The 27,677-nt window shown below is 45.5% G+C and overlaps 1 protein-coding gene across 1 annotated transcript; it reads left to right on the plus strand.

The window, feature by feature from the left end:
* The first annotated feature begins 1,624 nt into the window (after nt 1-1,624).
* rskrb (ribosomal protein S6 kinase related b) lies at nt 1,625-25,691 on the plus strand. Its single transcript, XM_056285511.1, has 13 exons — nt 1,625-1,922; nt 6,586-6,879; nt 7,602-7,685; nt 9,171-9,239; nt 11,869-11,938; nt 13,676-13,783; nt 14,516-14,556; nt 16,760-16,787; nt 17,151-17,240; nt 17,832-17,920; nt 19,537-19,647; nt 24,476-24,589; nt 25,452-25,691. Exons 1-13 carry the CDS (start codon nt 1,893-1,895, stop codon nt 25,689-25,691), a joined length of 1,368 nt encoding a protein of 455 aa, XP_056141486.1. The 5' UTR covers nt 1,625-1,892.
* The last annotated feature ends 1,986 nt before the right edge of the window (nt 25,692-27,677 follow it).

Below are 27,677 nucleotides of genomic sequence, written 5' to 3' on the forward strand. Positions count from 1 at the left end.
ACGAGATGGCCTACAGAGACGAGATTCAGCACCTCACATCATGGTGCACTACCAACAATCTTGTCCTCAGTATGCAGAAAACGAAGGAGCTGATTGTGGACTTCAGGAGGTCTAGAAGCTGCAGCCACTTCCCCATACACATCAGTGGGGTGGAAGTGGAGCATGTCTCCAGCTTTAAATTTCTTGGAGTCCACATCAGCGAGGAACTCTCCTGGACATCAAACACCAGGCACTTGTGAAAAGGGCCCAGCAACGCCTGCATTTCCTGAGGAGGCTGAGGAGCACCTGTCTATCCCCCAAAATTCTCACCAACTTCTACCACTGCACCATAGAGAGCATCCTGACCACCTGCATCTCAGTGTGGTACGGCAACTGCACCCCAGTCGACCAGAAAGCTCTGCAGCGGGTCGGCAAGGCGGCCCAGCATATCACCGGTACCCAGATCCCAGCCATAAAATACATGTATCACAAACACTGCCTTCAAAGGGGTCTGAGCATCAGCAAAGATACCACCCACCCCAACCATGGGCTGTTCTCCCCCCTGCGCTCTGGGAGGCGCCACAGGAGCCTCAGAGCCCGCACTACCAGGCTCAGAAACAGCTTCTTTCCCCCAAGTTGTTACCCAGCCGAACCTGGCCGCCCACTGAATGTCTGTGGATATTTTTAAATGTGTTTGTACTCTTGCTCTTTTTTAACTTATTTTTAGCTTTTGGTCTTCATCTGTGTATATCTTGTACTGTGTTATACTGTGTCTGTCTGTCTTGCAGTGTTTGTCCAAGCTGCAGCCCTTATTTCATTTTTAACATGTGCCTGCACATTGTTTTTAATGACAATAAATGGAATTGAATTGTAGTTTTTTGTAGTTTGGATATAAGTGTTGTAGTTTGGGTGTGTTTTTGTCTTTGTGTTGCACTGCTGTGGGCTGGGGGGAAACGGTATTTTGTAAATGAAACGACAAATAAATGTTCCTGATTTTACTTTTCACACTTTTTTTGTACTCAAAAGTACATTTTGCTGATGACACTTTCGTTACTTTTTACTTAAGTAAGGTTTTGAATGCAGGACTTTTACTTGTAGTGGAGTATTTTTACAGTACTTTTACTTAAGTAAAGGATCTGAATACTTCTTCCACCACTGGTGAAGAAAATATAAATGAATGCAGAAAGGCATGACAGGACCTTCCATTGGTCACAGCTTTTAGGGAAGTCGTTAAAAGAGTCAGTATATAGTCAGTATATAGCTGGGTTGTTCTTTCCGCATCATGTTGGAAGCAACAGAAATAAGCTGTGCGCCTCCTGCTTATTTAAACGGCAGTATGTGGAAATACGGGACACACGTTTTTAAGCCACGCTGCGTCCGCAAACTAGCCCGGAGGACGTGTCGACCGTGCAAACCGCTGCAGAGTTTCCTCTTCATATTTCGGAAAAGACGACGGCCGATCGTCTCCGTCAGCAGACACGGACACGGCGCGTGTCCCGGCGTGAACGCGCGGGCAGGGCGCGCGCAAGCGGTAAGGGCGCGGGCGTCATTGGACGGCAGAGACGTGGGCGGATCTGCCGTCCAATGACGTCGCCGTTGCCATACCGGGGATTAAACTTGTTTATGTGGCCAGACCTAGCGGAGGTCCCCCTTCCAAACTGGACTGCCCTGAATGATCATAGCTTAATGGCTGATTAACAAGAGAATTTGTGGGCAATTAAAAGTTTTTAGTCCAACCTCAGCTTTTTTCTTTTTCTTTTTTCTTTTTTTGTTGCGCCGGAGGATCTTTGCGGCGCGCAGAGACTTTAATCTTCGGATGCGGCGGGAGGAGGTGCGTGGTGTCCGGGGGAGGAGGAGAGGCGCACACCGCATGTAGGATGATGAGGTGCCTCTGATGGTCACCTGTCGGACAGATGGGGGCCGACACCAGTAGAAGCAGCAAGGTGAGTCTCTAAACTCGGAGGGGGAGGGGAGGGGAGGGGGGGGTCCACCTTCCCCGCAGCCGTGCACGCTTCAGCGCGTGTGAGGTGGCTCGGAGGGAGTCAAGACCGGGGCTTATTCTGATAAAGCGGCTCCGGAGTCCCCTCGCGTGTAACGAATGAAGAATGAACGTGATGAATAATTATCACTGATGCGCAAATAATTGATAATACTGCGCCACGCGACGGCGTCCACGAAACACGAGCCGGTCGTAGTTTGTCACTGCACAGTGTCTCGGGTGAACAAGTGAGTGTTGCACGGGCAGGCGGGCGCTGCGCTGTGTAATGTGTGTTTCTGTGTTGGGGCAGATCGTAATGACGTCGTGCACGGTTGAGTTGCGCGCATCTTGCGTCAAAGCGCAGGAAGTCTGCTCCTGCGCCCCGGGGGACGGCAGGACTATAACACAGATGTAGGGCATAGCCCCCCCCTGCCCCCCCCTCTCTCTCCCTTTGCATTGCAGCGCAAGTGCAAGGCAATGCAATGGGCACAAAACGACTGTGTGTGTGTGTGTGTGTGTGTGTGTGTGTGTGTGTGTGTTATAGAGGGTGGTTTTGTTAGCATGTTGCAGGGGCCATAAGTCGCCGGGGCTTCTTCTTCTTTGATGACAAGTCTCAATTTGAGAAATTATTTATCTTCAATTTTAATGTTATTTTGACAACAGCTAAAAAAAGAAAAAAGAAGTCACCCCCCCCCTTTCATCAGTGTAGGATGAAATCAAGAGCATTGTGTAATTGGGTGCCACAATAAAAATCATACTTGGGGTTTATAAGTGATGATATCAAAACACATTTATTAATGTGTTATAAATCAGTAATAATAAGTTCATTTCCATAGACAATCCCTTGAACTCGAACCAGCCGTTTTAGTAATGCAGTGTCACTTTAATTACTAATTTATAGTCATAGTAGTGATCTATTAACATTAGTGTAACCGGTTATTTTCTTGCCCGGTGCGGGATTCGATACGGGGACGTCACTAACCGCTCGGCTAAAGGGCCAGACCCGTTAGCTAGGGACTAACGTGTCTTATTAGTAGTTTACAGTCGTCACCCTCCCCGGAAGCGCGCCCTCGCGCTTTGTTCTTCCCGCGCTCCAAAGAGACTTCTGAGGATCTGCACACTTCCGGATCCCACCGCTGCCACCAATGTAACCGGTTATTTTCTTGCCCGGTGCGGGATTCGATACGGAGTGTACCGCACCACAAGGCAACATCACTAACCGCTCGGCTAAAGGGTCAGACCCGTTAGCTAGGGGCTAACGTGTCTTATTAGTAGTTTACATTAGTAAATTAATTTGTATCCACTTCTACCACATCATGTAAAGTATCGCTTGCTGTAAAGTACAATTGTATCAGCCCTGCTGAAAAGTGTGTGTCCATCCCTCGTGTCGCAGCAGAGAAGCTGCGGTTCGTTCATCCCAACAAACCCACCGAAGAGCCTTGTTAACAGCGGAGCGTCATAACGCGTTATAATGACTGTCCTGACTGAAACAAGTCTCCACCTGGCTCCACCGAAACCTCCACATCACGTGCAGATAATGAGGTCACGTTTTACACAGGTGCCTTCCAGCGGGCTTTCCCACCACACTACCTTCTCCAACACATGGAAGGAGAAAAGGTGCCCATGACCCTCCACCGGGATGAGGAGAAACTCCGGATAACAGAGTAAAGTCTCCTATAGTTTGTCCAGGAACAAATACAACCTGAAGCCCCATGCTGAAAGCAGTCGGATCTTCCCTTGTTTTAAATCCCGGTGGCCAAACTTCACGAGGACCTGACCTCCGTCCAGGGCCAGGCTCCATGTCTTGGGTCATGAAGTCTCAAATGGGCCTTCTCTCCTCCCACGCGCTGCGTCCCCCTGGCGAAACTCCTCACTATCAGGTGAAAAGAAGCGGCTGGTGACTCCACATGTATAGGAGGAGGCATGTGGTAGTCTGCAGCCCCCCCCCCCCCCAGAGGGAGTGGAGCAGCAACCGGGACGGCTCGGGAGAGTGGGGTAATTGGCCGGAAGAAGCAATGTACAGAAGGAGACCTGATGGACTCTCCCACGGCCCAAAGTCCCGCCTGAGGGAAGGTAGCGGGGACTCTCCTCGGAAGACGACAGCAGAAGGATATCCATCCATCCATCTATCCATCCACCATCCATCCATCCATCCATCCATCCATCCATCCATCCATCCATCCATCCATCCATCCATCCATCCATCATCCATCCATCCATCCACCATCCATCCATCCATCATCCATCCATCCATCCATCCACCATCCATCATCCATCCATCCATCCACCATCCGTCCGTCCATCCATCCATCCATCATCCATCCATCCACCATCCATCCATCCATCATCCATCCATCCACCATCCATCCATCATCCATCCACCATCCATCCATCCACCATCCATCCATCCATCCATCCATCCATCCATCATCCATCCACCATCCATCATCCATCCATCCATCCATCCATCCGTCCATCCATCCACCATCAGTCCATCCATCCACCATCAGTCCATCCATCCACCCACCATCCATCCATCCATCCGTCCATCCATCCATCATCCGTCCATCCATCATCCATCTATCCATCCACCATCCATCCACCCATCCATCCATCCATCCATCCATCCATCCATCCATCCACCATCCATCCAAACCGCTTCGACATGATGATGATAACTTTCATGTTGTTGGAAGGTATTGCAATATGAAAGAATAAAAAGGAGACACATCACATCTGTGCAGCTTTTAACTTTCCAAGCTGCGTGTATGAATAATGTATCCCCCTAGACTTGTCTTCCAGATGAGTCACAGGTCAGAGCAGACCTGGTCAGGTTTCGTGATGTTTTAGCCGAACACGAGTGATGGGCCACAATTGCCTCCTTTGCACCTTTACAGTGTGACAGTTTCACATGTTCATGTCATGATGTCGATTCTGAAATGATAGATTATATTATTATTATTATATTATTCACATGACAGACAAACCCTTCACATGTGAACCACACGTGAGTTCCTCTTGACTGGTTTCTCTTGTTGAGTAACTCCATAGACAGGCGTTATGTGTTGTCCTGCTGTCGTTTTGACCCTGTCGTTCAGCTATGAGGACGTCTAAAGCCGCGTTCCGGTCTGAAGACGCACGTTTAACTCTGTAATGTTCAGTTTCCTCATGTTAGTTCCCAGAAGTTAACATGTATATAGGTATGCACAGAGTTTCAAGTTGCACACGGGGGGGGGGGGGGGTAAAAGCCCTGACCCAAATTTTCGTTTCAACCTCCAACATACACATCAATGCATTTTTAATTAACCCTCCATTTCCCCTACAGGTAACTGTCTGTCACTGCAGCATGGAGGGCAAACCCGGGATGGTTAGCAGGCCATAACGCTCATTTCCCAACTGGGTCAGGAGCGTTTTGTGACCACTGTCTTTAAAGGAGCATACCGCTGTTTGTGCATATTTTTGCATTTTATTTATATATATATATATATATATGTGTGTGTGTGTGTGTGTGTGTGTGTGTGTGTGTGTGTGTGTGTGTGTACTTGACATAACTCTTGACCATTTTCCAAAGCATATTGTAGTTTATTAGATTTTTGAATAACTACCATATTTTCTTGCACCTATTCATGTTGCCATTGAGAAGTCATACATGTGAACTTTGCTTGTAAAGCCACGTTCAAATTGTGTTATCCTGCAACCACAATGGAACTCTGACACTAGGTAAAGGCAACAGAGGGTCGACTGGGGTGGATTAAAACACTCCAGCCAGTTTCAGGTCTCCGCAAGTTTGTTTTCAATCGGCACTAAAATATAAATGGGAACGTGGGTGTGTGTCCTGGTCGCTGCACTAGCGCCTCCTCTGGTCGGTTGGGGCGCCTGTTCAGGGGGGGGAGGGGGAACTGGGATCGAATAGCGTGATCCTCCCACGCGCTACGCCCCCCTGGTGAAACTCCTCACTGTCAGGTGAAAAGAAGCGGCTGGCGACGCCACATGTATGGGAGGAGGCATGTGGTAGTCTGCAGCCCCCCCCCCCCGGATCAGCAGAGGGGGTGGAGCAGCGACCGGGATGGCTTGGAAGAGTGGGGTAATTGGCCGGATGCAACTGGGGAGAAAAAGGGGGAGAATCCAATCAATCAATCAATCAATCAGTGGGAACAAACGGCCGTCTGGACGGAAGCAGAGACGCCTACAGAAAAATACAAATCTCTATAGGACAGTGTTTGCACAGTCTGTAACCTCTTGACCACATGAATTTGAGCTGCATTCACGTGACGGGCTGAAGTTATCAATGGACGATAAGAATTTGGTCCTTCTGAACTGATCGCAACTGAAAGTGCAGGCCTGTTTTACTGCAAACTTTACAAGCAGCAGCGATGCAGACGAACCTTTTACAGTATCAGCGCACATGGCAAAACTCCGATGCACGTGTTGTCTCGCGTTATGCTAGGAGACCTGTCAATCAATGTTCAAGCGCTAGCAGGTTCTAATCCAGCGCTTTGAAATTTTGGCAGTGGGGTGAGCCTTTGGTTTACATTTGAATTGCAGACTGCAGCTTTAAATCCCAAGACGGCATCCTGCCCAGTGTTTAGTGTCTCACAGTCTGTCCATCTCTGACTCGTGTCCTGCAGAAGGGCGCTGTCGAAGGGCAGGTGGAGGAGCGCTGCTCCTCTGGGTGGCGCGGCTTCCTCTCCAGCGTGGGCCTGTCCATCCCGGCAGGCCTCTGCCGCCTGGCCCCGCCCGCCCTGCGCCTGCGCCACCAGCGGATGCTCCACGGCAAGGCGTCCGACATCCCGGAGCACGTGCTGCGGCTGGCCGGGGTGGGCCCCGACAAGCTGAGGGCCGAGTGGAGTCTGCCGGCGTTCATCAACATGTTCCTACCCGAGTTCCCCCACCGGGCTTTGCCCGGCCACGAACACTTCCAGGTCGGCCTCCAAGCAACATCATCTCACACACACACACACGCACACACACACACACACACACGTTTGTTTTTCCATACGCTCATTGACGTCATTCATTCTCCAGTCTTCAACCCTGACCTCATCCTAACTCTCATTTTAAAGCTAGGCAAATCCATCTTTATAGCATATTTCATACACAAAGGCAATTCAACATGCTTTACATAAAGCATAAAAAGCAAACAAGAGGGCGTCCGGGTGGCGTAGTGGTCTATTCTGTTGCCTACCAACACGGGGATCGCCGGTTCGAATCCCCACGTTACCTCCGGCTTGGTCGGACAAAATTGTCCGTGTCTGCGGATGGGAAGCCCGGATGTGGTATGTGTCCTGGTAGCTGCACTAGCGCCTCCTCTGGTTGGTCGGTCGGGGTGCCTGTTAAGGGGGGGGGGTTATAGCGTGATCCTCCCACGCGCTACGTCCCGCTGGTGAAACTCCTCGCTGTCAGGGGAAAAGAAGCAGCTGGCGACTCCACATGGATCGGCTGAGGGGGTGGAGCAGCGACTGGGATGGCTCGGAAGAGTGGGGTAATTGGCGGGGTACAATTGGGGAGAAAAGGGGGGGAACTGGTCTTCACAGATATGAATAGACAACACACACACACACACACACACACACTTGTTGTCACCCCTCTCCTCCGTCTGATTCCGGTTCCTGCCTTGTGATCTCTCCTCCGTCTGTCCTCTCAGGTCCTGGGTTACATCGCTAAAGGGTCCTTCGGCCCAATCCTGAAAGTGAAGGACAGGACCAAACAGAAAACATACGCTGTCAAAGTGAGGTTTTCCCTTCTCTTTTTAGATATTTCTGTGTTTTCAGCCCTGATTGAATGGACGGCTCATTAATCCCAGAAACTGTTGCACGTGAAGTGTTATTAAATTATGACAGCAACACACTGATGGGTGTTCTACTTCGTATACATTGGCTGTGAGGTTAAACTTTTGATTTGAGTTTTTTCCCCAGCTACGCATGCTGATTTGAACATTGGAAATATGGCCCTGTTACGTATAATCCTATTTGATGGCTGTCTTTAACGCAGTGCTGTTCTGTCCAAATAGCTTTGACAGCTTGACCACAAGTAGCCGCCACTTCCCAAAATGTTCCTTATTTCTTCCTTTCAATATAACCGAAACCATCCTCCACTTAAAGTCGGTCCGAAATCAGTAATCAGTCATTTTACTTTCACGTCTAAAAACATTGAGCACGGCATAATAAAACGTTCAGCATCTTTTTTATTTGTAAATGACTAAGGTTGTGTTGTTTTTTATCATCTTATTCATAGCTGTTCTCCATTAGCTTGAGAACCGATAGTGGCTAGTCCTCATTAATATTCATGAGCCGACCTTTGAGTGACAGACACAAGCAAGGGTTGGCGGTAAGAATGGGCGGAGTTTCAGCTTTTGATGATTTGATCTGATTGGCTGTATGTAAATGAGTGTATCTGATGACATCAGAGTGTCAGAACAGATCTTCTCAGGAAAACTGAACTAGTGGGAGCTCTTTTGAAAAAAGAAAAACAGACTTCTGTCTTTTCACTGTTTTATTGGAAAGAGAGAACGGGGGTGTCTGGGTAGTGTAGCGGTCTATTCCGTTGCCTACCAACACGGGGATCGCCGGTTCGAATCCCCGTGTTTCCTCCAGCTTGGTCGGGCGCCCTTACAGATGTAATTGGCCATGTCTGCGGATGGGAAGCCGGATGTGGGTATGTGTCCTGGTCGCTGCACTAGCGCCTCCTCTGGTTAGTCAAGGCGCCTGTTCAGGGGGGGAGGGGGACCTGGAGGGAATAGCGTGAGCCTCCCACGCGCTACGTCCCCCTGGTGAAACTCCTCACTGTCAGGTGAAAAGAAGCAACTGGCGACTCCACATGTATCGAAGGAGGCATGTGGTAGTCTGCAGCCCCCCCCCCCCCCCCCGGATCAGCAGAGAGGGTGGAGCAGCGACCGGGACAGCTTGGACAAGTGGGGTAATTGGCTGGATACAATTGGGGAGAAAAAGGGGGGAAATTAAAAGAAAGAAAGAAAGAGACAGAACAAAATGTGTTACAGTTAAGGTAATAAGTGATGCTAGAAAATATTAGTGTTTCAATCTCAGTCCAACTCTTGAGTTTTCAGCTAGTATATTAATCTCACAGCCATTGTGTCATTTTACTCCAGAAGTATCAGGAAAATGTACGATATACCAAAACGTCAATGAGTGTATCAGTGCCAAAGTCCTTCTGAAACTTTGTAGTTGTTCAGGATTTGATTTGTGTCCATCAACAGGTCATACCTAAATCAGAGATTCTGCGGCTTGGTGTCTTGGAGCAGTCTAAAGAAGAGGTTATCGTTCAGGTGGGTGGGTACTTGAAGTGGAAGAGCAGAATCTGTAAAAAAAAAAAAAAAAAGGAAAAAAATGGAGGGGGGTGAACATGGTTTTTGTTATTTTGCAATTTCCAATGTATGACTCTTTATGTGTTTGTAACCTGTATGTGTACTGACAAGCCAGGTCATAATGGGACATTAGAAAATGGCTGTCCCATCAGACAGTATTCTGTCCCCATTGTGTGCGTCTGTACACAAATTGACAGATAGCTAACAGGCTTCAAGGGAAAGTCGTAGGCTGTAGTAAGGTTGAATGCTCTTTTACGGTTGCCCTCATGCTCATGAAAGGATTTTTGTACAACACTGTGCAGCTGATGAGTATGTACAAAACAAGGGAAAAGCATGGTTCAAGAGAAAGGGCGACTCTGGGTCTGAAGAGATAGGTGCGAGTGGCCTGGCATTGATGATTGCTGTAACCTCTGCCATTAAAGTAGGTGACACCTCATGAGTGAGGCGTGAACGGCTGGTTTGCTTGAGCATGGTGTTGAGTACGCATCTGTACAGGCCAATAATTCACTCCCAACCTCATCCCATGTGGGAGGAATGAGGGGGAGTTCGAAGACCCAAGAGCAACCTTCTTCACCCAAGTACTTCCTGACATTGATAAGTGAGGAGTATATTCAACTCCTTGCAGGCGCCCGTAAAGTTGGTTCTGCAATCGGAACAATCTAATTAGTAGGTCCTCGTCGAGCAAACAGTAGCCACAAGGCACTGATGAAACTTGATGTGTCCATTGCCTTGATAAGTTCTGTGTGCATGGCATGCATGTTCATGCAGGTGAAGAATACAGCCCACCTTTTGCTGTTAGCCTGATCCCCGCGGGTTCATCTTCTGGTGACAGCTCACGGGCCAAACACGTCAAGTCCCACGTAGGTGAAGGGCGGCTCTGTGCTCAGATGATGGGAGGGTAGGTCTGCCATCTGCCAAGAGTGGGGAGCATAAAACTTGTTCCATCCAATGACTCTGCCATGAACCCTGTGGCTCTTCCCCTGGATGTTTCAGTGATTCCTGCACACATGCAGAGGTTGTCTGGCAAGTCTTTTTTTCCCCCCTTTTCTCACCAATTTTACTTGGCCAATTACCCCACTCTTCCGAGCTGTCCCGGGCGCTGCTCCACCCCCTCTGCTGATCCGAGGAGGGCTGTAGACTACCACATGCCTCCTCCGATACATGTGGCATTGCCAGCTGCTTCTTTTCACCTGACAGTGAGGAGTTTCATCAGGGGGACGTAGCACATAGGAGGATCACGCTATTCTCCCCAGTCCCCCCGCCCCCGAACAGGTGCCCTGACCGACCAGAGGAGGCGCTAGTGCAGCGGCCAGGACACATACCCACATCCGGCTTCCCACCCGCAGACATGGCCAATTGTGTCTGTAGGGACGCCCAACCAAGCCGGAGGTAGTACGGGGATTCAAACTGGAGATCCCCATGTTGGTAGGCAACAGAATAGACTGCTATGCTACCCGGGCGCTCGTCTGGCAAGTCTGACGCTCTAATTTGGTAGTGGTTAAAGAATTCCGACCTGGTGCATTGACCAGTTGCCCTGGTCATCCAGAATAACATAGACCTTACTGGCTTTGTCAACTTAGTAGCAATGCTTTCCAAGGCACAAATAAAGGAAGGAAAGGATAGGTAGCTTGAGCTGCAAGCTGACCACATCTTATGTATGTAGAATTTCCTGACAGGAATCTCTGCACTATGACTTGGTTTTGTCATATGACTAAAACAACCAATGAAAACAGCAGGAAATAAACAAGAAAAATAATGAATTACTCCCAAACGACCACTAGGGGTAGAAAATAAAAAATAAATCATCTAAAAATAGATGCAAAGGTCTTACAGAACATGACAGAGTTAAAAAATCATCTGAGCCACTGTTGACATAGTCTCACAGATGGTGTGCCACTAAAACGCACCAGGAATTATTTTCCTCTTTGTTACCAGCCTGGGATTAGAAACACTATCACTCATTTTGGGAATCAAGGGATCTTTCCTCAACCTCAAAGGATTAGTTTGGATTTTTTTTAAAGTCTATTCTATTCTCACCATTCATGTAATACATAGGCAGCTTTCTTTTTCACAGTCATCCATCCTATTCTTCCTACTGGACACAGTTCCAGCTTGTCATCTACAGTTCAATGTAATTAATGGAGGACAAATCCACAATCCTCATTCAATGTAAAAAAAAAAAAGAAAAGAAAAAACACTCCTCAGTTCAGACAAAGCTAACATGATGCTACAGCAGTCTATCATTGTGAATACAAATGACCATTTTAAAACTTTGCAGTCATTTTTATCGCTAAATCTTACACTGTTGTAGCATCGTTAGCTTTAGCTGAACTGTGGAGTGTTTTTGTGTGGCAAGCTGGATGGCAAACTGGAGCTGCTTGTCCAATATGAAGAAAAGGATGGATAGAAACCTAACTATGTACTTCATGAGTGGTAAGTATAAAATGGTGATAGACTGTAAAAATTCCAAAAAGGTAGTGGGATTGTGGCAATAGAAGAGTTTTACCACAGGGAGAAAGTCCCACATCCTCTTTGATCGTTGGTCAGAATTAAATTGTGTTACCGGTTGACCTATGACCTCTGCCCACAGCGTCAGGTTCGCCACCCGTTTGTCCATGACCTCCAGGACTGTTGGCAGACACAGCGCCACCTCTACATTAGTGAGTCACATAGAATGAACTGTGACCCAGCCCAGATCCACTATCCAAAACCCTCACTCCACCCTCTCACACCTCAACACTTGCTGCATTGTCCAGGATCTACCCCCAATCCTTGACGTAATGCCCTTAAAGGAAAACTCTGGTATTTTTTAACATAAGCCCTATCTTTAGAAGTCAAACTGAGCGATGAGTAGCAAAATCTTTTAAATTGATTTAATTTTGAGCAGGCTAGCATTAGCCAGCTACTGCATACCAAACTACAATGTAAACCTTCACCAAATAACATCCCCTAAAAGAGCTCTTTTTTGGCACTAGTGGAACCAGAATGTTTTGAGAAGTGTCTCAAAACACCTTCCATTATGAAATGTCAATCCCAGTACAGTGATAGACCTTTTTACGTTTTCTTTTTTGCACTTCCTGTGACCTTCCTATGACAACTCACTCCTTGCTGAATGACAGAAGGAGACTTCTGCTCCAGGTTAGAAATTAAATGATATCTATATCATGCCACGAGTAATATCATGGCTAAGGCTCTTAATACTCCTCTCATAACAATCTGAGCCTGCTAGTCCCCAAAAAAGAGCTCTTTTAGTTGGAATCATTTGGCAAATGCTATTGCCCCAAAGGATTCAGCCCATTCTCATCCCACAGCGTCATATATTGATGCTTTTGCCAGAGCGTAGATATAGGAGGTGCAAGGTGCCCCTCCATGTCTGCATAGAGATGCTTCAAGCAGCGTTGGACCAGATCATTATAGGAGAAAAATTCGGTGGCAGGTGAAAAACCTGTAGGCATCCAATATATCTGCAGGAGGTTTAACATCGGAGTATATGATACACCTAGCAGATCTTTATACAGACACTGAATGGTACCTTACCTATACCAATGCTTTGCCAAAATGTCAATGTATGACACCGTGGGAAGAGAATTCATTGAAGGAGGATTACACTGCAGCTTCATGCACAGCAGTCGGCTGACAGTAGCTTGCTCAGTACTGAATCAGTTTAAAAGACTGTGCTACAAACTTAAGCCCTTTAAACTTCAAACTTTAAAAACTAAAAAAAAAAGTTTTAAAAAAAACCCCGGAGTTTCCCTTTAATATGTAGATTAAATAAATTCGTGAGTGGACAAGATAAATAGGTTATTCTGGTTAACTTTGGCCTTTGGAGTCGACTCCACACAAACTCTACCAGTGTCTTCAACCCTGCACCTCCCCACGCCGCTCACTACTTTCAGTCATACACTGCAAGTGTGTCTGTAGCAGCATAAACCCTATAGTCCCCTATACGCCCACTTGTTTTCTCCTCCAGAGCATCTTGTTAGGCCTTTTTTTCCCTACTCAACCACTGACTCAGAAAATGTGACCCAGTTTGTTCCCCACCCCCCTGTGACCAGAGAGTTTGTGTTAGCCCGGAGACCAGATGTTGAATGCCGCCTCTGATGCTTACACTGCATACATGTGTCCCGTCCACGGGAGGTGACAACACCCCCAACCCACCCCGTCTGCCCTCCTAAAGCCTTCTCCCTGCAAACTATAGCTGAGCTGAGCGTCTCATCCTTTGGGGCTGTAGAGGCAGAAAGCTTTGCACCCTCCTTACTCCCAGATACCCCCCCACCCCCCACCCTTGTTTTTTGCCTGGCTACCGTGTGTACCACGTCTCATTGGCCTTCGGTAGGTTGCTTTTACCCAACACATCATGTCAAATGTGTTTTCTAATGCCGTACCCTCTCCCACAGTGTGTGACTACTGCAGCACAGGAGACCTGTACACATACTGGGTGATGATTGGTCAGTTCACAGAGGATGCCGTGAGGATTTTCGGAGCAGAGTTGGGCTGTGCTCTAGGTAAGTACGCCTCAAGGTGTTAAACCATAGTCCTGCATTGGGTACCCACAGGGACACAATGGTTGGCCCACAAAATATACTACTAGGTAACTTTTTTGTTTTGGTTATATTTGTGGTTACAGAAACGGGCCAAAAAAAAAAAAGAAAGAAAAAGACATGCACATCAGTGTAGGTAATAATAATAATAGATAGCAACCAAAAGGATTTTCAGCATTCTCCATCATCTTTCATTTTCTTTTCCTATGAAACCAAATCAACTAAATCCTGTGAAACCAAACCAAACCAGTCAAATGCACTGCAGCGTTAGTACACACAACAGCAGCGAACGCATTCTAGGCCGGTCAAAATGGCAAACTAAGGCAAATGGTGAATATGAGATTATTGAAAAGTCTAGTTATGAATGTGTGTACGTGCATGTTTCGAGTTTTGAATTAATGTGTTGGGCACTTTGAAGGAATTAATTGTTTAACTATACGGGTAGCACGGCAAGCACTGTTCATGCGTGGTGCAGGATTGGGTGGGAACAGATTTCAAAAGTCACATAAAACCTTCAATATTGCCAGGAACACTGAAAGAATCTCCTACAGAGACAGAGTGGACATGTGTTTTATATTTGGTTTGCTTTTAAAGTGGGTGGGTACACCAAAAAGTAGATTTGTAGTGTGCTTTGAAGGCTCTGGTGGGTTTTAGTATTTGCACTGGCTGTTGATGACTGTTGTTGGTCTTCCACAGGATTCCTTCATGACTTTGGGATCATCCACAGAGATGTGAAGGTGAGAATGAGATGATGTTAAAGAGTTTTGCTCCAAAATGAGTTGTTTTCTATTGAGACAGGTGAAACCAACTCTAGTATGTAGTTGATGGAATAATCTGAGATAAAACCAGTCTCTGCTTCCTTTTAAGGCATTTTTGGTAATAACAGCCTTTGGTTGGCAAAATGATAATACTTTCACAGAGCGAATAATCCATAATACTTTTGTTAAGTGATTGTTTTTACTGCAGACGAGAAAGTTTATCTTACATATTACAGCTGCATATATTAATATGATTAATTCACCCGTCCTTGTATAATCAAAGTGAGAGTTGTGCCCGTATTCTTGGCACAAAGTCAAACACATTTTCGGTGGGTGTCGGACTCCACCAAGGTTGTCCCTTGTCTCCGATTCTGTTTGTGATATTCATGGACAGGATCTCAAGGCGCAGCCAAGGTGAGGAGTGTATCTGTTTTGGGAACCTCAGAATTGCATCTCTGCTCTTCGCAGATGATGTGGTTTTGTTGGTTTCATCAGAATGTGACCTCCAGTATGCACTGGGGTGGTTTTCAGCTGAGTGTGAAATGGCCGGGATGAGAGTCAGCACCTCCAAGTATTAGGCCGTGGTTCTCTACTGGAAAATGGTGGATTGCTCCCTCTGGGTTGGGGGATGAGTTGTTGCCTCAAGTGAAGGAGTTCAGGTATCTCGGGGTCTTGTTCACGAGTGAGGGTAGGATGGAGCAGGAGCTTGACAGGCGGATTGGTGCAGCATCAGCAGTAATGTGGACGTTGTACCGGACTGTTGTGGTGAAGAGGGAGCTGAGCCAGAAGGCAAAGCTCTCAATTTGCCAGTCAATCTCCAGTCCAACCCTCACCTATCTTTGGGTGGTGACCGAAAGGGTGAGATCGCAGATACAAGCTGCTGAAATGAGTTTCCTCCGTAGGGTGTCTGGGCTCAGCCTTAGATATGGTGAGGAGCTCAGACATTCGGAGGGAGCTCAGAGTAGAGCCGCTGCTCCTTCGCATCGAAAGGAGCCAGTTGAGGTGGTTCGGGCATCTGATTAGGATGCCTCCTGGGTGCCTTCCTTTGGAAGTTTACCAGGCACATCCAACTGGGAGGAGACCCCGGGGTAGACCCAGAACTCGCTGGAGGGACTACATGTCCAACCTGACCTGGGAACGTCTTGGGATCCCCCAGGAGGAGCTGGAGGGCGTTGCTGTGGAGAGGGATGTCTGAAGTGCCCTACTTAGCTTGCTGCCACCATGACCCGATCTTGGAGAAGCGGCTGATGATGAGATGAGATGAGATATGAATATATATTATCCAGTGAGTCAAGTAAATTCTTTATGAGACAGTACAAGCCTGTTTCCTCACTGGATTATTTTGCTCCTTATTTGTTGAGAACTTTCCTTACCATTGAGTGTTTCTTTTAACAAAGTTATGAATATATATTATGTATAAAAACATAGATGATCTCATAGCCGTAGTGTCTGGATAGGGCCCGGCGCCACAGATAAATGAACTGGCCATTGAATGTCATTGTCAGTCATGATCTGATATTTTATCAGCGGCTCTGAAAGGTGTGCCGACACAAGATTCAGTGTGAGCAAAGCCAAGTAAATCTCAAAATATTTCAATACTACAAGACAACATCAGCCCGAAATGAGAAACACACGTTTCCTAACCCAGACGTGCTTATTGGCAAACAGATTTCTCAGATTGTCATAGAAAATTAATTTCTGCTGCACAATTGGAGGATTCTGCATGCGGTTCATTGTGCCATGGGGCTCTCTTTATGCTTTATGATTTATGTTGTGATGATTTATGCTGTGATGATGCTGCCACCCAGAGGCCTGCCTCCTGTTGATAAAACAATGAGAGAAAATGGCTGCTGTTTGGAAACTAGTGGTGCAGCTGTCACTCCCGCATCATGTTAAGCCAGGGATAAATAATGTATGCCTCACTTTTATATAATCTACCCTTTGTGTTAACAGGCATGTTATTTCCCTTTGGAATTTTTATATTTCATGTTTTGGCAAGTATGAGCCAAGTTCATCTCAAGAAACAGCCTTTAAAGACATATCATCATTACAACCTGTTAAGAAAAAGGGATTAGTGCGATTTGTTTTTTTTTATATATATATATTGTAGATGTATTGACTAAGTCAACTTTGCTTTAAATGTGTGTCTCATCTGTTTGTTTGTGTTTCACCCTTTCAATAGTTGGAGAACATCCTGCTGACAGACAGCGGTAAATAGAAATATATTCTATATACAACCATGTGTTCAGAACGTTGTGTTACCGGGCACAGCTGTCACTCAAAACTCACCTCAGTAGAATTAAATCTATTAATACAAATGAGAGAGAGGACAGCCTGTTTAGGCCGCTGCACATATTAAATTACACAAAAGAGCAGATCAGGGATTATTGTAAGAAGCACACAGACATGTTTTATGAAATGCATCCACCCCTCATAAGGACTTTATTGTCATCTTTTCATCTGGGTTGATGCACACGTGTCACTGTTATTTAAGACTGAAAGTCAAAACGCAGACGAGTTTATAGCTGCGTGTCGTGCAGCCACGATGACGCAGCATTAATGGTCTGTTCCAGGACACCTCCGCTTAGCTGATTTTGGTTTGTCCCGACGTCTGGAGCGCGGAGGACGGGCCTTCACCATCTGTGGGACCATCCAGTATATGGGTGAGAAATGGAGCGTGGCTGAAAACACAGATTCATTCATATTCTGCATCTGGAGAAGTGGCGATAGGCTTCAGTGATGAGATGCAGAGGACCAGCCAGACTTATAAACTGTACACAAACTTCTTTGATCCACTGCAGGTCTGCAGACAGATGACTATGATAGTAGACCTTTTATTAATCAATCAATCAAACTTCATTTACATGGCACGTTTTATACATTCAAATGCAATGCAGTGCACTTTACATTAAGTGAAAGTCCAGATAAAAACAGTAAATACGTCAAATAAAACAAAATATATAAAAACAATAAACCTTAATAAAATGGAATAAAGAAGATAGAATGATCAAATTGGCCTGGCGGCCTGTCCAGGGTGTCTCCCCGCCTGCCGCCCAATGACTGCTGGGATAGGCTCCAGCATCCCCGCGACCCTAAGAGCAGGATAAGCAGTTTGGATAATGGATGGATGGATGATTGAAGATAACATAGATAAAAATTTGCAGAGACCATAATTAACTTACTTGTTCTATGATGTTGTTCACATCCAGATGTACGTTGCATGCTGAATCCGTCCCTCTCTCTCTGCTCTCCAGCCCCAGAGGTGCTGAGCGGTGGACCGTACAACCATGCAGCTGATTGGTGGTCTTTGGGCATCCTTCTTTTCTCATTGGTTACTGGCAAGGTGAGTGTGACATCATAAGTCACACTGCTGCTTGAGGTGTTATCTCTGCTATATGTTGGGCAGTCAGCAATGACCGTTATTTATCCTGTGATGATATTTGGTTTTTATGTCACCTACATTTTCAAGGTTTTACCTTGAGTCACTAAGCAGGCACATTTATCCAAAGCCACTAACCAAAGCCAGCAATTAGCAGATGTATCTGTCCATTTAGAGCCCAACCGATGGGCAAATAAATAGCTATAATGATAGTAATGACATTGTAGCCAAGAGTCATTTGAAGTGCAGTTAGTGTAAGTACACAACAGATAAATCTCCAACAGCAATGCTGGGACTAGTAGGCGGGAATTGAAATTAGAAATTAATATCACTAGGTTGTAGTGACCTACTCTGAGGTTAGATATTCACCATGCGGAAGAGACGGTCCCTTTAAGACAGTGGGTTCAGGGGTTAGTTAGGGTGGTGATGGGAGTTGCCAATGAGGCGTTGGCAATTGCAACACTTCCTCCAGCCAGTGTAGAGAAGACACTTCCTGTCACCATGCCTAAACTGGATACTCCTGTGGTTCCTTTGATGGCCAGTGTGGTGACAGTGGGTTTGGCACCTACAGTGCCGAGTGACACCAGCCTGACTCCACCCATTGGTACTGTCCTCAGAACAGTACCAGGCTGATCTGGTGCACCTTTCAGAACCACTTGTGTCAGCCCTTACTGGCCAGTCGCTGTGGTAATCTTGGATACTGTAGTGATGATTTTACCTCCTGATGCTGGTATCACCGTCTTTGTGGTCAGGGTGGTGATAGGACTTTTTCTGGAAGACACCCCTGTAGTTCCCTGCTGCAGAGCAGACACGGGGATGGTCTTGATGATGGTAGTGCCAGGCTTAGAGGTTGTAGGTGTGACAGATATCCACCATGCAGAAGAGACAGTCCCTTTCAGACAGTGGGTTCAGGGGTTAGCTAGGGTGGATATCTAACCTCAAAGTAGGTCACTACAAGGTACTACTTTATAAAGTCCAGTAGCTGCCAACAGGGTTCATACAGTCATAAAAAAAACCTGGGAAAGTCAGTGAACTTGAAAATACAATTTCCAGGCCCTGGAAAATTTAAGGAAAATTAAAATTATAAATTTTGGAAAAATCATGGATATCTGACTAAAGCAGCATCAACTCTTAGACATTGATTGATCAATTAAAAAAATAAATTGAAAAGTAACAGCAGGTGACACCATTGTGGTGGTCATTTAACATTTCTGGTGAGTGTGTGCGCACGCAATAGTTAGCCTCACCATGCTAACATGCGCTTCCGCTGGCTAGCTTTCATATGGTTTCATCCACCAGTGATTTCAAATGGGCAATTACAAAATGTGGCTTGCAAAAAGTTGCTCATATACAGCATTTGAAACATAATCTGACTTTAACATCATATTAAGTGTTAAAACACAACTTTTCAGTGGCAATTCTTAAAAAAATAGGTCCTTCTGGTTGTGGAAATTAAGCTAAAAGATATAGAGAAGTCATGGAAAGGTCCTTGAGAATCATTGATGAAAAGGTGTATGAACTCTGTGCAAAACTACAAACAGTCATCTGACCGTGAATTACCTTTCTGTTCATGTCTTCAGTTTCCTGTGCCTGCAGAACCAGACCACTGTAGTATGCTGAGGAAAGTACGCTATTTCCCCTATGAAATGCCCTTCAGCCTCAGCCCCCAGCTGGCCCTGCTCCTCACTGAGGTAGATGTGCACACAGATCCAGGATCAACACTGAACAAAAACGTATCTCTGCAGAAATATGAAAGGCATGCAGTGTTGTCACAAACCTGCAGGCGTTGGCAAATAAAGAATCACAGCAAAATCAGAACCTGCCTTCACCCTTCACCTCCAGGCGTGCGGACCTCCCCCAACTCAATGCATGCACTCTGTCAATGAGTCAACGAGTATTGTGTTTTGTGTGAAATAGCACGAACAGATAAACACCAAGTTTGACAATGAAGTAACACAAGTCAGTTACAGTCAATGACAGACTTTACCATAAAAATTAAAGTCAGACAGAGATCAGTTTTAACTTTTCATGTCTGATAACTTTTAACACAGAGTGATAAAACATTCAAAAGCAGTTTTTTTTATTTGTAGATAACTAATAAGGTTTTTTTATACCTTTATTCATAAATGTCCACAACTGTCTCGAGAACTGTGTGGGAGTGGTCTATTCCTTGTTAATATTCATGAGCTGACCTTTGAGTGACAAGTACAAGCAAAGATTTGTGGTAAGAGTGGGTGGAGTTTTATATTTTGATGATTTGATTTGATTGGCTGCTTGAAAAGAGTGTCCGATGAGTCTGGGTATGCGGAAAAAGATCGGCTGAGAAAAGCTGAACTAGGCTAGGAGAGCTCTTGAAAAAAAGACAAATAGAAAAAGTGAAAATTCTATGTTTATTAATTTTTTTTCAGTAGAAACACATTTCACATGCATAAATAAAGTAATAAGTAATGTTAGAAAATATTAGTGTTTCAGTTTCAGTCCAACTTTAATTTGATTGAGCTTGAGCAGACAATAACTGCTGTGGCTACTTGCACGCGCGCACACACAAACACACACACTCTAACTTAGTAACCCTAACCCCAACACGGCCCATAAAGGCCTCTGACTGTATGAATATTAAGATGTTGATGGATTACTTATCTTCCATTACCATCGTAGTATTGTCTAGTTCCTATTAATGACAGCTAATCCTGTTGATCTGCCACATATTTATGAGTTTTCCCCATACAGACTATTATTAGTCACCGGGCCTCTCATCCACACGACATATTCGACGTGACCGGTATGTCGACCACAGTTATCTAACTCCGCCAGTTAAATCAGCTGTTTATATGTGCACGACCTGTCACAAATTTGCCCTCTACACTATCAAATCTATCACCAACAAAGCTCCTCTGGTCAATGACTTCATCACAGAGCACAAACTGGACTATTTATGTCTCACAGAACTCTGGCAGTCACAGAATGACTTTCTACAGCTAAATTCAGCAACTCCACCAGGATTTGTATGCAAACGTTTGTCTTCGGGCAGAGGATGCAGCCTTGTGCTGCTCTATCGTGATACTATAAAACTAGCATACATAAATACAAGTGGGGTGGCACGGTGGCCCAGTGTAGCGTTGTTGCCTAACAGCAACAAGGTCCTGGGTTCGAACCCCAGGCCGTCCCAGGTCCTTTCTGTGTGGAGTTTGCATGTTCTCCCTGTGTCTGCGTGAGTTTCCTAAGGGTGCTCCGGTTTCCTCCCACCATCAAAAAAGACATGCATGTTAGGGTTAACATTCCTGTCTGTGCCCCTGACCAAGGCAATGGAAAGAAGAACTGGAGTTGGTCCCCGGGTGCTGCACGGCGGCTGCCCACTGCTCCTAGCTACACAGCTAGGATGGGTTAAATGCAGACTAAATTTCATTTGTATGTATGTACAAAATGACTAATAGAGTATTCTATTGTTCTGTTCTTCTAACACCACTCTCTCTATCTGATCAATCTTCCTTATAGCTGCTGGTTGTTAAGCTCTATGGACCAACACCCATCATTGTTGCTGCTCTGTACAGACCACCTAAGGCATCGGACATTTTTATCACTGAACTCTCGACAGTTTTAACCACCCTTAGTGCAATGTCTCTGGATATAATCCTAATGGGGGATTTAAATGTTCATTTTGATAACACTGACAATATGTTCACTAAAGATTTTAAAAGCAATTTTAGGTTGCTTTGAGCTAACACAGTATGTTAACTTTACAACCCACACCAAGGGTCATATCCTTGACTTAGTTTGCTGTTTCGGCATCGCACCATATAACATCCCCCCTGCTGAACTACCCACCTTTGACCATAAAGCTGTATTATTCAGCACCAACCTACTCCTCAGTAAATCAAGGGTGCATCGTACCATATCATACTGCAACATTACATACGTATGTTAATTCAGATGATCTCAGCAGTTTAATTACCTGGAACCCCATTCCTGCTCCCACCTCCTCACTTCCTGATCTTATGGACTACTATAATGATAGTTTATCTTCTGCACTTGATACTTTAGTCGGGTTGCCTCATTTGCCCATACTGCTCCCTGGTACACACCTGAACTACATCAGCTCAAGACTATAAGTCGGTGTCTTGAGAGGCTTTGCACCAAGACGGGACTTGCTGTTCATAAGCAGATGTATTTGGATCATAAACTCCATTACAAACATGCTCTTTCAACAGTTAAAACATCACATTATGCAAATATCTTCAGTACAGTTGAAGAGAATACTAGAACTATCTTCTCCACAGTGAAACCCTCCTGAAACAAATATGAACAGCAACCTTTCTAATGAACAATGCTCTACTTTTTTGAAGTTTTTCAACTCCAAAATTAGTACCATTCATGAGCAGCTAGCCTCTGCTAACATCATGCAGACTGATTTACCATCAGCAAGTGCCATGCAACTGTCCCCATCTACTGTCCTATGTGACTTCAGTCTTCCAACTGAAAATCACATTTTTTAACTTATTACTAAGTCTAGCACCTCCACATGTCACCTGGATCCAATTCCCACAACTCTAGCCAAAACATGCCTGCCCTCTATCATCTTCCTGATAACCACCATCATTAACTCCTTTCTGTCCACCGATATGGTTTCCCTTTCACTGAAGGTTGCCATAATCAGACCAACTCTGAAAAAAGCTAATTTAGATTCTAATGACCAAACCAACTACCAGCCTATTTCCAATTTACCATTCATCTCCAAAATCCTCGGGAGGGTGGTTGCATCTCAACTCCAGATCTACCTTGATAACAATGATCTCTTTGAACAATTCCAATCTGGCTTTCGCTCCAAACATAGCACAGAAACAGCCCTGGTTAAGATCACCAATGACCTCCTTCGTGCAGCTGACTCTGGCCTACTCTCTATCCTCATCCTCCTTGGCCTCACCACAGCCTTTGATACTGTATCCCATCAGCTCCTCAATAATAGTCTGGCTAGCATTGGATTTGGGGGGCACTGTGTATCAGTGGTTTGCTTCCTACCTTACAGACAAGACACATTTTGTACAAATTCTGAATTACCTGTCAGAAAGTTTGATAGGTCCTTTTGGAGTTCCACAGGGTTCAGTGTTGGGGCCACTCCTGTTTATTATTTACCTCCTTCCTCTTGGCAACATCTTCCGGCACTATGGTATCCATTTCCACTGCTATGCTGATCATACACAGCTTTATGAGTCCACTAAGCCCACTTCCACTCTCCCCTCCAGTACCCTCACTTCTTATCTCCGTGATATACAGATATGGATGACTTAGTTACACCTCATTGGCACTAAACCTACACTCTCAAAAAATATTTGCTCCCCTCCCATTCCTGGAGCCACCATACCTGTCTCCTCTCAGGCTAAGAGCCTTGATGTTATCCTAGATAGTACCCTGCCCTTTTCCAGTCATATAAACAATGTCTCCTGGGTTGTCTTTTTCCATCTGCACAACATCTCCAGGCTATGCCCTGCTTTAAAACAACACTCCGTGGAAGTCTTAGTCAATGCTTTGGTTACATCACGCATTGACTACTGAAATGCGGTCAGGCATCTCTAACAAACTTATTCTACGACTTCAACTCATCCAGGATTCTGCAGCATGGATTATTACACGTTCAAAGTCCAATGAACATGTCTCTCCCATGCTGATTCAATTACACTGGCTTCCTGTGTCACAACGGATTAACTTTAAAATTTTATTATTAACATTCAAAGCTCTTCATAATCTATCCCCTGCTTATCTCACAGACCTCCTTAAGACTTACACTCCATCTCGTTCCCTTGCAGTCTTCACCAGCAGGTCTATTGGCACTACCAGCCATCAACCTCAGCATAATGGGTGCCAGGGCTTTCTGCTATGCTGCACCAAAACTCTGGAACTCCATTCCCCATCACATCGGCATACTGGACTCCATTACAGAATTCAAAACTGCTCTTAAAACCCACCTTTTAAACTAGCATACTCACTTTAACAGTATCAAATTCATCTTCTTTTTTAAACTCGTGCTGATATGCTCTATTGCTTATTGTGTTTTATTGTTGACGTTACTAATGTTTTTTTTACTGTTTTGTTTTATTGTATTTGATGTAAGGTGACCTTGAGTGTCATGAAAGGTACCTTTAAATAAATGCATTATTATTCATTCTTATTATATCTGTACAAAGACTAGCTCTGCTTATTATTGTGACATATTCCCATCCTTCAGACATATGTGGTTGAGTCTGAACATTTATAAGGGCTGGATTGGGCTGAAGCAATAGGGGAGAAGCATTTTTTATGACCCTGAAGAAATATTTTGAGGTGAATACAGGAGACAACAAACCAAATGGGAATGAAGACATTAGGGGGACATCGCCCCAACTTGTCTTCAGACCTAATGAGAGTATTGTAAGATGGTGTAAGGTGAAAAACCTTACACAGAATCATAGCTGTTAAAATTAGGTTGACTTGTTCTAGGTGAAAGATAGTTGAATGTTGTAGTAATCTCCATTCTTCACACTACAGTTACTGTGCAAGACTCCCACCCGTCGGCTGAGGACCCTTGATCGTTTCAAACGCCAAACCTTCTTCCATGGGATGACCTTTGACCTTGCCCTGCTACAGCGTCAGCCTGTGGAGGTAGTTGGTATACTTGAAAAAGTTCATCCTGCACTTACTTCAACCAATAATGAATTATTATTTTTTATTTGAGATGCCATCCAAAGGTTGCCTCGAAAAGCCAGTTTGCATTTGTGTTAGGGCTATCGTGAGTGGGCATAGACCATAATTCTTTGCAGATGATCGGATCAGCCTTTACTCAGTCAGGGCAGCAAGCACCACTTTTCCAAATATGCTGGTCTGCTAGCAGTAAACAGCACCCTCAAGGCATGCTCATCATGCACACTGGGCTTTGGGTGATTAGAGAAACTGGACACACTTGTGCATGTAAGGCACGGTGGCACCGTGGTTAGTGCTGTCGCCTCACAGCAAGAAGGTCCTGGGTTCGAACCCCAGGGTTGTCCAACTTTGGGGTCATCCCAGGTCATCTTCTGTGTGGAGTTTGTGTGTTCTCCCTGTGTCTGCAGTGTGTTTTCTGCAGGGTGCTCCAGTTTCCCCCACCATCAAAAAGACGTGCATGTTAGGGTTAATCATCCTTTCTGTGCCCCTGGCCGAGGCATGGCAAGACTAACTGGAGTTGATCCCCGGGCGCTGTACAGTGGCTGCCCACTGCTCCTAGCTACACAGCTAGGATGGGTTAAACGCAGAGAGTAATTTCCCTACGGGGATCATTAAAGTATATCAAAAAATCAAATCAAGTGGGACAAGCTCAATATCTCGCCAAGTGAAAACTGAGTTCGCAAGATTTAGGCTGGCTTCGTGAGGCTAATCCAAGGAGTTCATGTTCACTGACTTCACACATCAGTGAATTATTGTTTTTATTGAGATTTCTTCTGATATGCAGGCGAGGTCAAGCAAATTCTTTCCTTTTTATCCTGCCCAGGTGATCCTGGAGCTGAGAGAGAGACCGGACCGGTCGGCCAAGGCCCGGCGTGGACTCACATTGTCTCTGCAGCCCCTCAAGGGTTTTGATTACGACTCACTGCTCAGCCCTCCCGCCACGCCAGACACACACCTGGACACTGACACACACACTAACCCCGCCACCCCCCTGCCTGGCCCACCATCGCCACCTGTACTGTTTCCTCAGGAAAAGGGTCCAAACAGAGAAGTGTTTGTGTGAAGCCCACAGATTACAATGCACCCGCGTACACAAACACACAAAGAAAATCGCTGTACGTCTGCATACTTGTTCACTTTTATACACAACAGGTGTGGTGGACCTTGTTCATGTCTGTTTGTTACGAGCCTGCCAAAGTAGTCGAGGGTATTTCTGTGCTCCATAGAGAAATGGTTCATCATAGGAAAAATAGCCCTCCCCACTTCACCACCGCTCCCCCACTTATTTTTGGGAGTTTATTCTGCTTGTTTTCTGATGTACACGTTCTTTTTTTAATTACTTGCTTGCCTTTCTCCATTGAGCACAGTCCATATTCACGTCTACTCAGCTCCAGAGATGTCAGGGACACACCTCGATCTAAACATCATGTAGAAGCCACCAGCAGATTCATCCCCTCCAAAACCAAAAATCATACGAACGTGTACAGTCGGATAACTGTAGAGGAGTTTCCATCCTGCATGAAGGTCATCGTGGTGAATCCACACTGATAGTGACGAGAGGAAGAGGAGTTATCCCTCGCTTCATTTTTCCTAGTCATACATTTTCTTCTGTAACCCATCTTGCATTTTGGTCCTTCCTTGATGCTGTAGTATGACTTTTTGTTCCGAGAGTGACGGTTGCTGTCTGACTACCAGCAGTGGATAAGTTTTCCCCTTCTGTACTTTACGACAATTATTTTGGCATGACAATGTCAGATTAAGCTGTGCATGCCTTAAACGTGGGATGTTTTCTGTTGATTTCAGTCAGTGGAGCGTTTAATGGTTTTCCCATCTCAGCCTTGTTACTCGTTTTTAGACGCCGCCCAGCCATCTGAAATATCGGTTGCACCTGTAAAGTCGCAATAATCATCTTTATTGTTTACCGCTAAAGGGGGTGTTTTGATAGATGCAGGGATTTTTTAGAATCACGGGTTACCATCAGTAATCACACCTTAATGCACTTGCCTACCTGTGTACCAGATTATATTATGAATCTGTAAAGTGTCGCCCTTATGTGTACCCTGAATGCCTCACATAAGTGATCCTGACCTTGCTTCTTTTTTTTCCCCTTTTTTTTTTTTGGGGCACAAAATGGCTTGTTTACAATATCCTATTTGTAAGATTTGTATGAATATTTTGCAGGCAGTTGTATGTTTTAAACTGTGACCCAGTTCAGGTCCATGTAGCGTTGTCAAACAGATGCTTTATTCTGTATTTTTGTAATTATATTACCTTAAAGTCAAATGGAATATTAAACTCTGTACACACTGGAAATGTTGAGTAAGATGTTTGTTTTGTGTGTGTGTGTGTGTGTGTGTGTGTGTGTGTAAGTGTGTGTGTGTGTGTGTTCTTCGAAGCGATATAAAGATAACATCAAAGCCCATTTTAAAAGGTTTGGTGTCGACCTTAACACCCGGGAACAAGCAGCAGAAAACAGGGAGGCCCTTGAGACTGGCTGTCCATGAGGGTGCTGGGCACTTAATGATGGCGGTGCAAATTCACGTTTGCAGCAGCCTCACCCAGTACCGGTGTGGGAAGATGGCAGCGCGAATTCACGTTTGCGGTGGTCTCACCAAGTACCGACCACGCAGTGTCTTTGTCCACATCTGCGTCCAAGTTTGTCTTCGTTTGATGGCTGGGAGAGCTGGCGCTGGATCGGCTGGGAGAGCTTGGTCTGCTGCATCCAGTGGGCCCAGGGACCACGGCCCTGCCTGGAGCAGCTCTAGGATCAGCCTCTCTGCCCACCTGAAGACCCACAAGGACCCAGAAGGATAGTCATACTCGAAACCGAGTGATCGCCGATGATGATGATGTGTGTGTGTGTGTGTGTGTGTGTGTGTGTGTGTGTGTGTGTGTGTGAGAGAGAGAGAGAGAGACAGAGAAATGTCTTTAGTATGTCACATGTCACTGTGTTAAGGTCAAATCCATTCTCACATTTCTTTGACAGAAGTGGAAAAAGCTTGTTATCTATAATACTCGATGGTCAAAAAATATTGTGGTGTAACTCGGG

This window comes from Lampris incognitus, chromosome 8, assembly GCF_029633865.1.
Source record: "Lampris incognitus isolate fLamInc1 chromosome 8, fLamInc1.hap2, whole genome shotgun sequence".
In the NCBI taxonomy this organism is placed as follows: domain Eukaryota; kingdom Metazoa; phylum Chordata; class Actinopteri; order Lampriformes; family Lampridae; genus Lampris; species Lampris incognitus.

Coding starts and splice junctions, on each gene's coding strand:
- rskrb (XM_056285511.1), top strand. CDS start 1,893: ATGGGGGCCGACACCAGTAGAAGCAGCAAG. Junction 6,880..7,601: donor CCGGCCACGAACACTTCCAG/GTCGGCCTCCAA, acceptor CTGTCCTCTCAG/GTCCTGGGTTACATCGCTAA. Junction 17,921..19,536: donor TCTCATTGGTTACTGGCAAG/GTGAGTGTGACA, acceptor TCATGTCTTCAG/TTTCCTGTGCCTGCAGAACC.